Raw genomic sequence first — 13,469 nt, forward strand, 5'->3', positions numbered from 1 at the left:
ATGCCTCCGTTGTTTTCTAAGACTAATTGATAAGGCGATAACAATCACCAAGTTTGAATAGGTTCTCCTCGCTTATTTTAAGAATATTTTTGATGATTATGAATAGATTGGTGGAAATAGGTAGATGTACACATGTTATTTTTTAAATTTTTTTAGGGGACGTGCGTTTTTTCATGTATGTACAGCACACGCACGAAGCGAGGGGCTTTGGCTCAGCTCGGCCTACTTCAGACCCTGGACTACCCGGCTCAGACCCACAAGTCCGTTCCTCGAACCCAGATCCGAACCCACCGCACCGCCCGGCCCGGCCCGAACCGACCCGATCTGACATATATTATCCAGACGCAGCAGAAAGAAAAAACGAAGAAAAAGGAAACCTAGAAATTCCCCACCCGAAGCCCAAACCTCCCAGAGCCTCCCCGATCGATCGAAGCCGAAGGAGCTTCTCCTTCCCAGTTCCCATCCATCCTCTGACACCACCGCGCAAAACATAAAAACACACATCCCCAGTCGCACAGCCCCAGCACCGTTGCCGCGCTCCGATTTGAACCGCGGAGGAGGAGGCCCCGCCGCCCCGCCGCCCCGCCGCCTCGCCTCCGCCGCGTCGCGCGGCCCGGAGCCGGAAACCCTAGCGATGGCGGCGTCCGTGGAGGCGGCCGCGCCCGCTCCTCCCCAGCCGCCCGCCGCCGAGGAGGCCGACGGGGCCGACGCGGAGCAGGCCAGGACGCTCATCGGCGCCCTCAACCTGCTCTCGCGCAACCTCCCGCTGCCCCCCGCCGTGCTGCGCGCCGTCTCCTCCATCTACCGCGGCGGCGAGGATGAGGACGAGGAGGAGGATGAAGGGGGCGAGGAGGAGGATGGGGTCGGCGACGGTGGGGAGCCCGCGTCCCGTGCGGGAGAGGTGCGTGTGGGTGCTTCTTCGGTCGGTGGGGCTTTCGGTTGGATGCTCTAGTAGTAGCTTGATTGGTTGGTGCTCCGATGCTGGGGTTCAGTCTAGCCTATCAGGGGTTCGCTAGGTTTGGGGGATTCGCGAGATTTAGCTAGGGTTTCACAACAATCGGTGGATCCTAGCGTAGCTCGTGCTGGGGATTGTGGGCTCGACAACTTGGACCTCATGTTTATCGGTGCCTGTTTACCTAAGTAGGCTTAGTCTACAATGAGCATACATGTCCGGGGACCTTGATCCAACTTCAGCCGACGGGGAAACCAAAAGGGATGCACCGTCGGGGTCTTCTCGTATATCAGCGGATCCCCGGCAAGTCATTTACCGGTACTTTCGGTTTCCACTATTGCTTAAACGCCTCGCATCACGGAGTTGCCTGTCGGAACAATCTCTCCTGGACTAGGCCTCTGGTTACGGCTTTGAGCTGTGAATAAGTGCTAAGGATTTCGCTTCCTCCGTTCATGAGATGTGAGCTCCATTCCGCCTACCAAATCTCTCCTTCGCAACAAAGATTTCCAGTTGGTGGCGTTAGCTTGCGCGGCTACTTCTGGTAGAGATGCTCATGCTGTGTGTTTTAGTAAGGTTTCTCTGGCTGGTATTCTAGTGTAGCTGGTGCTGGGGATTCTAGGTTCGACTCGGACCTCATGTTTATGCGTGCGGCATAATTGGCAGCGTTAGCTTGCGCGGGTACTTCTGCTAGAGATGCTCATGCTGCGTGTTCTAGTAAGTTTTTCGGGCTCGGGCCGTTTTTCTGATTCACGCTCTATCGACGCCAAATCGGGCCGTCCAGGCCTATTGGCAACATGACAGCCTAGTTCGGCCGTAAAATGGGCCGATCAGGCATGTAGGGCCCAATTTTGTGAGGCCACGTGTCACCTTCGGTAACAACCACGTCTGGCCTGGTTAGGACATATGGACCTGGGTATTCTGGGCTACAAGTCTAGCAACATACAGCTGGCTATGACTCGAGTGATATTTGATGATAGGGTATTATGTTCTTTTTTGTTTGTTTGAGTGTGACGGTTTTCTGATGATGCGGTGGAATACGAAACACGCAGCTTAATTTAGAAAAACACAATACTTATCTAGGAGTTCCACGTCTAGGCGGGATGATTTGTGTATATGCTCCGGGGTGAGCACGTCCGTGTGATCTCTGTTGTCATGCCTGTGGTCTAGGTTTGAAATAGGCAAGTTCCTTCGGCTGTTTGGTTTGTTTTTGGCTGTGGAGCTTCAGATTCATGGAACGGAGAATATCTACAATTTTTCTGATATCAGTTCTTATAAGACTAGTGTAAGGAATGAAGGGTGCTTTGCCTGAGAGTTGCATGAAAATGTGAGATGAGTTGCTCGTCTTCCTTTTATGTGTCGATTAGCTTGCTTTTGTTATCGCTGTTAGTTATGTATTTCTGAAGTATAGTATACAGTTACAGTGGTAATTGGGCTGTGGAATTTACTTCTTGCCTCACCTGCCCTGGTTTGCGAAAATATTCCTTGTGCAGCTCCTTGTAACACCAATCTCTCTTCTGTCAAAAAAAGAGGCATGCATCTCTTTGTCACTCTTCATTCACTATGTTCTATCTATCGCCATTGCCTCCTTGTCATTGTTTGACTGTCAAGAAAATTACCAGGAAAACAGGGCAACATAATTAAAAAAACCAAGGGAAGTACCAGAAGATCATGTAATGTTTATAAGAAAATAAAAAAATGCATGATGATCCACAGAAGATGAAGAATCACTTTGCAACAAATGTTCAAATAATTGCAAAAAATATAAATGATATGGAAGTTTCAATACAGCTCACAATGTTTACTTTACTAAACTTTTTCCCGAGTTAAGGCTTTGCTAAATTTTGAAGTTTTTGTCCACGTGCGATCCATGATGTTTCCTCAATTGTCTGTCATTTTTCTTGTACTGCTCTGAAATTTCCGTTACTCGTTTTGATAGTCATGTGCCTTGGACCAGATGGCAATGGCAAAAAGCAAACTATACCATTGAGAGAAAAGTTGTGCCTTTTGGATTGTTCAAGAGAGAATAGGAACGCAAGTAACGAGTCATTTTTTTTTCCTTTTAGGCTTAGTGCTTGTTTTTTTTTTTGAATGGAGGTTCAGTGCTTGTTAATATTACTTCCGAGGCCTGTTTCTCTATATTTTGACCGCGAGTAAATGTTCTACCTTATAGGAAGCCACCTTGATTCAAGAGCTTGAAGATGCTATATTTGGGAACCAAACGATGCACATGTCATCCTCAAAATTGACCGCTGTGAAAGAAGAGCGCTTCAATACCTCCATCCAGCATCGGTTAGCTGAACTCGAAGGTCTTTTATCAAATCCTCCATTATCTTGTTACCTGATTGTTTCTCTTAGTTTCATTTGCTGCAGAAAGTCATATGTTGTAGTTTTTAGCTTCAGCACTTATCTATTTTTATCTTCCTTGTCTCATAGACGCTGGTTGGATTGACTGGTCTTTCGGGTCGGCTAGTCCTGCCATGGTCCTATACCTTTTCTTTGTCTTCTGTTCTGGAGCTTTGCTAGTTTAGGTTTGCGGAAAAAATAGTAGGGTCTGCAATTCATAAGGGTTGAGAAGATGCAAACTCAGCGATGTTGTTATGTTTGGTTTTCTTACAATCTTCTATTCCCTCTGATCCAAATTAATTGACTTAAGTTTGTCCAGACGTGTTTGTTGGCTAGATACATCTATATCTAGACAAAATTGAGTCAATTAATATGAATCGGAGGGAGTATTTCCATTTCCATGTTCACACTCTATATTGCATGTATTGCTTGCACAAATAGGATGTTATCCATTTTTTGGCAGCTGCTTTTGAGAGCTTTTTTGTTGCCCAGATTTACCAAAAGTTGTGTAGTTCTTTTATCGGTTATGTACACCATTGACAATATCATTTCTTGTTATGTGCCAGGGCTACCATCTACTCGGGGTGAAGATTTGCAAATGAAGTGTTTGCTTGAACTGTACGGGCTAAAGGTAATGTGATGTCTACTGGAACCAGTGATTAATTTCAGGCATTGCTTTGTTCTGCTATATATGATTACACTTTCCAGTTTCCACTCCTTTGTTATATTTTCCCTGTTTCTCTGACCATCTTAATTCTGCAGATGATGGTTGTAAACTGATAAATGTTATAAGCTGGAATTTGTTGGTTGCATATCATAGCATTGCCCCATTACTTTGCCAAACAACTTTAAAACATTATTTGACATGTTTAGTTGAAAGCTCCAACTAGCCAAGCCATGTTGGCAATGCTAAAAGTTGCCAAAATATAGCGACTGGTTTACTACCAATTACCAGGCCCACATGTTGGTAATGCCAAAATTTGGAAAAATATAATGGATACCAATTTGTTTATAAGTAAACCAACTGGAAGCCAATTTTGTTGGCATGTCAATATATCGGCAAGGCACTAATTGACAGCGAACTGGGCATGCCTTACGTATTCATAGTTTAGACCTATGCATACATCTAACTTTTACAAATTAGTTTTATGTTTGATGTGGTGAACTGGTGATACACTTGATAATTAACAATGCGGAGAGAATCTTTACAAGTCCGTTTTAGTGGAAACAGGTGTATAATAGTGACAAGTGTAAATATGTATTCATGCTTCTGAACGACACATTCGATGGATACTTCATCACTGTGGCACACTGATAGTTGTTTTCATTCTAATATATTATGCTCCAAGACAGAGACAAGTAATCATTGATGCAACCTTTTAATGTAAATACCCTCGTTGCTGTACAAAGCAATCAAATAGTCGAGTATATTAGTAAGGGGGCATCTATAACTTCTTAGGAACGACTAGTGTAAGATGGCAAGTTGGAGGATTATCCTTCCTTTTGCATTATAACACACAATTCTGATCTCGAAAATATCACATATGAATTGAAGCTTAACGATTGTTTAGCATTTATAGGTATATATTTAGAAGTATAATAGTGGCAGTGAGTTACCTTTTTATGTTTGCTGATTAGCTGTATACTTATGCAGTTACTGGACTTTCAGAAGAAAGTACGGTCTGATATTAACTCTGAATATTGGCTACACAAAAAGTGTGCGTACCCTGACAAACAATTGTTTGACTGGGGGATGATGCGGATAAGATATCCTTGTGCCATGTATGGAACAGGGGATGGTTTTTCAATGGATACTGAAGATATGCACCGCAAAAAGAGATTCACGGAGGTTTTGTACTAAATATCTTTTGATAATCAGTTTTGATAATTTCTATACATGTGGACTAATGATTGCCGTTTTTGGTATTTGTCAACTTCAGAGGATCTCAAAACTGGAGGAGGAGGAAAAGAACCAGGCTGAGAACAGGAAGAGGAAATTTTTTACAGAAATTCTCAATGCTGCTAGGGAATACCAGTTGCAGTCATCAGCTACTTACAAACGAAGAAAGCAACGGAATGATGGAGTTGTGGTATGGTTTGATATGTTTTCTTATTTCCAAATTAGCAAACTCGATAGGCACCACCTAATTTTGTGTCTCCCGTGGGAGCATTAACTCACCATATATTGGATTTGTTTCCAATACTAGGTTTGACTGGACGCTTCTCTTGTATGTTGTGACATCGAATTGAAACATATCTTCTTTGCCAATAGTGATAGCCTTCGATTGTTTTTCCTGGTATATGTGTGCAAAGCATCAACATTTTGACATTACAATTTTGTTGTTGTTATTTTGTTGTTTTCTCTAATACTTGACGATATGTCTACATCACCATGTGATGAGTGCTTAGCCTCCCATATGACTAATGCATTTTTGGCAAAGCTCTAAAATTTGTTTACATTTGTATCTGTTGGCTTATCTGAAATGGTCTCGCTTTGCAAGATTACTCCGTATGTCTGAATAATACTTTTGATATGTTCTATATGGATGATGAAATATATTGTGCATGCTCTAATGCCCAAGAGAGATCATATTTTGTGTGTTCCTTTCGTTGAGACTGAAGTGTCGAGAGTTGAAGTTGCTGAAGGGCGCTTGTCGAGTTTCCATCGAGTCACTTAGGAGTTGGTAGGGTAGAGCTATCTGGCACTTTCAGAACGATCTCATGAGGTTAGGGGTTTCTCAGCTCACATGGTTATGGTAGCGCCTTAAGAGAAGATGTTTGCCTTCCTCTCAGCTACCTGTTAAGTTGTTAGAACATCAATGCATTTTTTAATGTACTACATTTCCTATGTTAGACTGCATTTATTCCCATCTATACTCCTTTTTTTTCCAGTTTAAGTGTATGTGAGCCTTTTTTACTTGCTAAATGTAGGCATGGCATCTTCGGGCACGCCAACGTATCACTCGGCTTGAGAAAAATAGGTTGCAAGTTTTGAAAGCAGGTGATCAGGAAGCGTATTTGCGGATGGTTGAGGAGAGCAAGAATGAACGCCTGACAATGCTCCTTGATAAGACAAATGAGCTGCTCGAAGGAATTGGAAAAGCTGTACAACGACAAAAAGATGCCGAGCATGTTAGTCGGCCTGAAGTGTCAAAAGACTCAGAATCTGATGAATCCCCTGAAGATTCTCCTTCAGACGATGATGAAGATACTAATGGTTCTGCAAATAATAGTAAATTTAATGCTGGCCGCAGGCTTGATTCTACTGTTCATTCCATTGAAGAGAAGGTAGACCAAAGCTTCACTTTTAGCCACATGGATTTTACTAATTTGTTGCTTGAGAAATTGGGTCTGCTCGGTTCCACGTTCTTAATTGTTTTCCACATATTAGACAACTAGTGTCATGGCGCTTGGAAGCAAGGAGATTAAAGTTGGATGGTACTCCCTCCATCCCTATATATGTGGCGCATACGTTTGACCATATATTTTTAACCAAAAAACTAGAAATTTTATGTCACCAAAATTATACCATTGAGTTTGTATTCGAACAAACTTTTCATCATCATCATCATCATCATCATCATCATCGTCATCATCAAAGCGTTTTTCCCAAGCAAGTTGGGGTAGACTAGATATGAAACCCATCAGAAAAAACGGAAGCCAAAAAAGGAGAGTAAACTAAGATTCCGTCATATCAATCGCTGATCTCCATGCAGTCCTATCAAGAGCCATGACTTTAGGTACATTCCAATCCTCAAGTCTCTTTTTACCGCCTCCGCCCAAGTCAACTTTGGTCGTCCTCTACCCCTTCTAGTCTCCTCCACTCCTTAGAATTCCACTGGAGCTTCTGGAGGCCTCCACTGGATATGCCCAAACCACCTTAGTCGGTGTTGGACTAGCTTCTTGTCGATCGGTGCCACCTCAAACCTATCGCGAATTACCTTGTTCCTAATCTGGTCCTTTCTTGTATGGCTGCACATCCGTCGTAGCATGCGCACCTCCGTGACACTCATTTGTTGGATGTGTTGTCTTGTAGTTGGCCAACATTCTGCCCCATATAGCATCGCTGGTCTGACTGCCTTCCTATAGAACTTGCCTTTTAACTCTTGTGGGACCTTCTTGTCACATAGGATACCAGATGCTTGTCGCCACTTCATCCACCCTACCTTGATCCTGTGGCAAACATCCTCGTCGGTATCACCACTGCTTCGCAACATTGATCCCAAGTATCGGAAGGTGTCCCTCTTAGGCACTATCTGCCCTTCTAATATGACATCTCCGTCAAATTCGAACGAACTTTTCAATAGTATAATTTTTTATAACATGACACATAATATTGGTTAAATTAGTGATCAAAGTTTGAGCACGAAAAACTAAGGCGCCACTTCCTATGGGACGGAGGGAGTATAACTCTGCCTCCCCTACTGCATTTCCTTAAGAAAAAACTTTGTAACTGCACTCGTGTTGATGGTTTAATTGTATGGAACACAGTGGGGGGAAAGCACTACTGTTACTGGACATGCTGATTTAAGTAAATTCTACATGAGTTCTTGATTCTGTAGCATCAAGTGCCTATAACTAGTGCCCTATTAACTGATAGTGCCACTTCACATTTGGTTTTAATTTTACTTATGACAAACTGCTCAAGGGGCAGGGCAGAAATGTAATATTCCTGTGTTACTTGCTTCACTATTCTGGTGTCTTGTTAATTTAATTTATCATTTTGTTCTGACAAATTTTTGGTACAATATGTAATGTTCTGCGCTTCTGGTCTAAATAACGTTTCTTTGTGCTCTATTCAATTTACAGGTAACAGAACAACCATCAGCTCTTGTAGGTGGGGAACTAAGACCATATCAATTAGAGGGCCTCCAATGGATGCTTTCCTTATTCAACAACAATTTGAATGGTATACTGGCTGATGAAATGGGTTTGGGGAAAACAATTCAAACCATATCTTTGATCGCTTATTTATTGGAAAAGAAGGATGTCTCAGGACCACACTTAATAGTAGCTCCGAAAGCAGTACTGCCAAATTGGTCTAATGAATTCAAAACATGGGCTCCCAGGTACTGTTTCCCTCAAATTTGCATGATCAAAATTTCTGTGCTTATTTTCTGTCCCTACTATGAATTGAGGTAACCTAAATCCAACATGTCCTTGGTTTGCAGTATTGATACAATTCTGTATGATGGCCGTCCAGACGAGAGGAAAGCTCTAAGGGAGGCAAATTTTGGAGGACAATTTAGCGTCTTGCTCACACACTATGACTTGATACTGAAAGATAAGAAGTTTCTGAAGAAGGTTTACTGGCATTATTTGATAGTTGATGAAGGGCATCGTTTGAAAAACCATGAATGTGCTCTTGCTCGCACGCTAGTTTCTGGGTATACACTTTGCTCATGAATTACTTTTTTCTTTACTCTGGTGATGTTTCTGGTATATAATCGCTGAAAACTTCGGAGGATGGCTCTGTGAGCCAATAATTCCTTAGTAACCCATTGGCATATAAAAATTCTTGTGTACAGCCGTATAGCTATGGCAGGAAGAAGACCTATTCTAGCCCAGGAGAAAAATTAATTTGAGTTTAGGAGAGTTATTGTTCCAAAGAGTCCCATGATAGAACTAACAATAGACATAAAACTTTTCAGCCTGTCCTATAAAAAGGCAGGGCCTGTGCCCTGCTAATCCTCCAGTCGACCAACTGCTAATCCTTATCTTGGCCATTGGGCCTTAAGCACCTTATCTTGGCTGGTATTACATTTTTCATCAAAGAATAAATTGGAGCGCTTCTGTATGTTCCCCAACATTTATCTGAAATATAATGACAACTGAAAATCTGATGTTCTGCAGTATTTGACTACTATTTGTTCTATCAGATAATCATTCTATAGGCTGTTTTTTGTTACCTTCATGTTTATTGTGTACTTGGAACAAAATACCCAAGGACATTTCCCTTTATCAAGAAAGAGGGAAATTTAAACTTAATAGGACATGAAACTCATGAATCGAGGTTCGTAAGATCTTACTCCTGAGTTAGTTCAGTTGCACACTTCAAAAATTTCTCACAAAATCATGGTACTATAACATGGTATTTCATGTAAGCGTCAGAATATAATAGAACCTCTCTTTTATGTATAATACTCATGTAATCAACATGATTCGGTACCTTGATCATACATGCATATCATAGTTTCCCAAAGTTCCATCTTCACAGTTTGTGGTATTTGGTCAGTGTCTGGGCTAGCTGGACACAAACAGCTAACAGTACGAGGGAATTATGAGTGAGTTTCCTAGGAATTATGAATTTCAAAATTGTACTAGTGCATGCATATTCTTTGTCCACAAGCTTTTATCCTTTCATTTTGGGTAAAAGAATGTAAAAGTCTAAAAAACAACATTGAAAAGAGGATAACTGACACCATTAACTGTATAAAGAAGCTTGATGCTTCTGGCCATCCATTTGGATTTTTTGTCCCTCAAACCGGCAGCTAATTTTATTCCCACTCCTTAACATACTGACTACTGTAGTACTGTAACAGATGCCATGATTATTTGTATCAACTATCAAGAGCAAAGGTCAAGTGATAGTTGTTAAATCAGTTAGCATGTTCTGATTTACAGCATAAAAATAATAATTCAGTTTGGTGCAATTCGCCTTGAATTTTCATTGTTTTGTAAGAATGAAGTTTGTTTTTGAGAATGTAATTCATATGATCATGACACCTACCCCATTATATTTCATTATCTGTTTGATACGTTGGTGCTTGCCTAGTCTCATTTTGCGATTCTTGTAGAAGTCTCATTTTTTTCCTCATCCTTCTAGTGATTTCCCTTGACCTTCTTTTCATCCTTAATGACTGAAACTTTGTCTTGATCATTTGATAATCTGATGTATAAATTGCTGATACTTTATTGTAGATATCAGATCCGGCGCAGACTACTTTTGACTGGCACTCCAATCCAAAATAGCTTACAAGAGCTGTGGTCGTTGCTTAACTTCATTCTGCCTAATATTTTTAATTCATCTGGAAATTTTGAAGAATGGTTTAATGCACCATTTGCATGTGATGTTAGCCTGAATGACGAGGAACAGCTACTAATCATACATCGTTTGCATCAAGTAAGTAATGGTGCTTCAGTCCAACTCAGTAATTCAGTGAATTTAACTGTACCTCCTGGCATCCACAGCTTTGGGGCTGAATCAAACCAACTGTTGACAGCACACAAAGCAGGAGACACATGGAATGCGCACTATTTTTGATATTTGAGAATTTTTGTTTTTATTCATTGCACTCTTGTTTTCCACCCAGGTTCTACGTCCATTTTTGCTCAGGAGGAAGAAAGCCGAAGTTGAAAAATATCTCCCTTCGAAAACACAGGTAATACTGAAGTGTGACTTTTCTGCGTGGCAAAAGGCATACTACGAACAAGTCACAAGCGATGGAAGGGTTGCCCTAGGATCTGGTAAGTTGTACTACCAATCCATCGTAAAGTACTTATGACTTAAAATATTTGTATGTTTGACCGATCCTTGGAGAATGAAATAGTGCATTAATTACGAACTTCTGCTGTAAGGTGAAAGCAAACCTGGTTCTGATTTGTCTTGGTTGTATATTTAAGTACGTGGCCCTGTCCTTGTATCTGGGCATTGCATTTTCAAGAAAAATACTACTCCCTCCGTTCAAAAGTAAGTGTCTTAACTTTTTCGGATGTATCAACTAAGATGTCTCTAGATACATCGGTATCTAGACAAAACTGAGACACTTATTTTTGGACGGAGGTAGTAGTAAATCACCAGGGGAAGGACCCCCCCCCCCCACCTCAAGACATTGCATTCTCGCAATCCTTCTGTTTTTCTTGAAAAAACCACACATTTATTGTTTATATTGTTTATGTGCAGGGTTCAAATCAAAGGCTCTGCTAAACCTATCAATGCAGCTCAGGAAATGTTGCAATCACCCTTACTTATTCGTAGAGCAGTATAACATGTATCAGCGGGAGGAGATTGTTAGAGCGTCAGGGAAGTTTGAATTGCTGGATCGGCTACTTCCAAAACTGCATAGAGCTGGTCACAGGGTTCTGCTTTTCTCTCAGATGACAAAATTGCTTAACATCTTAGAAGTATATATGCAAATGTACAATTTCAAGTACATGAGACTTGATGGATCTACGAAAACTGAAGAACGAGGCAAATTATTGGCTGATTTTAATAAGAAAGACTCAGAATACTTCATTTTTCTTCTAAGCACACGAGCTGGAGGCCTTGGATTGAATCTGCAGACTGCAGACACTGTTATTATTTTTGATAGTGATTGGAATCCTCAGATGGACCAGCAGGCTGAAGACCGTGCTCATCGTATAGGACAGAAAAATGAAGTGCGTGTATTTGTTCTTGTCAGTGTTGGATCAATTGAAGAAGAGATTTTGGACCGTGCAAAACAGAAGATGGGTATTGATGCAAAAGTTATCCAGGCAGGGTTGTTCAACAATACCTCTACAGGTTTGTATACCATTGCTGGCTGTGCTTTGCCTGTTGTTCATGTAGTTTTTCTTTTCTTTTCTGTAGATGTATTTTGAGCTCACAGATATGTTGTGTTAACCTTGTGCAGCACAGGACAGGCGTGTGTTGCTACAGGAGATCTTGAAGAGAGGGACTAGTACACTTGGAACTGACATCCCTAGTGAGCGCGAGATAAATCGTTTGGCTGCTAGAACTGAGGAGGAGTTCTGGCTGTTTGAGAAGATGGATGAAGAGAGACGGCAACGTGAAAACTATAAATCCAGGCTCATGCAGGGAAATGAGGTTCCGGACTGGGTTTTTGCTGATACCGAAACCTTAGCTGAGAAGCGCCTTAAAGAGGAAGCCAAAAATCCTGTGATACTCACAAAAAGACGTAGGAAGGAGGTTGTCTATTCGGACTCCTTTGTTGATCAGTGGATGAAGCCTGAGGATGGAAACGAAGACATTCCAAAGCTAACTCCAAGAGCAAAACGGAGTGTTTATATGTCTGACATCCAAGAAGTTGATATACATGACAGGAGAAAAAGGCTCAAATTTGTGGAGGACAGTGCCGTTGGTGCAAGCAACCCGACCTGGACACCAGAGAAAGGAAGAGTTTCTTCCTACAGCAAGGACGAGAATGAAGATGACGATGAAGACGATGTCAACACCAGCGGTTTCCAGCAGGGAAACAGCTTCACATGGAATACCCTCAGGAGGAAGAGGTCAAGCCATTCGACCAATTTACCTTCAGACCTGAAAGGGCGCCCGCCATTCTAAAGCCATCTCAGCGGGATTGCTGTTTAGATGCATATTTATCTGAAGCCTCATTAGCAGGAAGAAGCTCTCCTGTAAAGAAATTAATATGGTTTCGATTTAGAAGTGCATTTAAAGCTCATCAACTATAGAGTTAGCCGTACATTATATGGATATGTTGGCATTAAGCCGTACTCCATCAGATCTTGTAGTCAATGTTCCGTGACTTATTCGACGTTTTCTGCTATGAAACTTGAGATGTTCGTTGTTTCACCAGGGTAGCTGTATGCTTGCAGTTAGCCTTCCTACGCTGGATCATGCCTAGCATTTGTGTTGATCAGGTGGTGTAAATCCGTACATGTGGTTTTATGTTCGTGTTTAGCTACATCTTACCAACGAAAAGAGTAGGAAAACATGCCCGTTCAGTGGGAGAGAAAAAGAAATGCCACATGGCCGCATCGATGGCCTGGATCTTGGTGAGCCGCCACCGCTGCTAGACGATGGGACCTGGCAGGAGTTAGACGGCGTGACACACGGCTGGACCAATCTCGGACGGTGGGAATCAAATGTATAATCACACAATGAGAAAATGATCCAAGATGTAAATAGAATGACGAGCGCTCCAACCTACGTGTAAAGAAATGGTGAACACGGTTGCCGCGTGCAGGTTCTACTGTCTAATGGGCTTGATAGTATCCCCATTTCAAATTCAGAAAGGTTAGCTAGCCATGCGAGGAAACTAACATAGCTGTGTCACTATGTCAATGCGTCCGTCCACTTGTTCTTTATCTCTCGAAATTGCAATTTAAACATTGAAATTATCAGCATTATCTGAGATTAGCACATAAGTAATGAGATTTTGCATTTCAATTCAATCAGTTGGTGATAAGTTCGACCCATAGGACGCAGTGTGAA

At 41.8% G+C, this 13,469-nt stretch overlaps 1 protein-coding gene across 1 annotated transcript; it reads left to right on the top strand.

Annotated features, from left to right (window-relative positions):
• The first annotated feature begins 634 nt into the window (after positions 1 to 634).
• Positions 635 to 12,827, top strand: LOC124648711 (probable ATP-dependent DNA helicase CHR719). The gene is made up of 12 exons (XM_047188427.1): positions 635 to 901; positions 3,123 to 3,258; positions 3,862 to 3,926; positions 4,950 to 5,144; positions 5,236 to 5,385; positions 6,227 to 6,583; positions 8,105 to 8,364; positions 8,467 to 8,682; positions 10,217 to 10,418; positions 10,609 to 10,762; positions 11,199 to 11,798; positions 11,908 to 12,827. The coding sequence occupies exons 1-12, from the start codon at positions 635 to 637 to the stop codon at positions 12,576 to 12,578; spliced, it is 3,273 nt and encodes a 1,090-aa protein (XP_047044383.1). The 3' UTR covers positions 12,579 to 12,827.
• Positions 12,828 to 13,469: the final 642 nt, after the last annotated feature.

The sequence above is a fragment of the Lolium rigidum genome, chromosome 4, assembly GCF_022539505.1.
Source record: "Lolium rigidum isolate FL_2022 chromosome 4, APGP_CSIRO_Lrig_0.1, whole genome shotgun sequence".
Lineage (NCBI taxonomy): Eukaryota > Viridiplantae > Streptophyta > Magnoliopsida > Poales > Poaceae > Lolium > Lolium rigidum.

Coding starts and splice junctions, on each gene's coding strand:
- LOC124648711 (XM_047188427.1), top strand. CDS start 635: ATGGCGGCGTCCGTGGAGGCGGCCGCGCCCGCTCCTCCCCAGCCGCCC. Junction 5,145..5,235: donor GCAAAAAGAGATTCACGGAG/GTTTTGTACTAA, acceptor TGTCAACTTCAG/AGGATCTCAAAACTGGAGGA. Junction 10,419..10,608: donor TCATACATCGTTTGCATCAA/GTAAGTAATGGT, acceptor TTTTCCACCCAG/GTTCTACGTCCATTTTTGCT.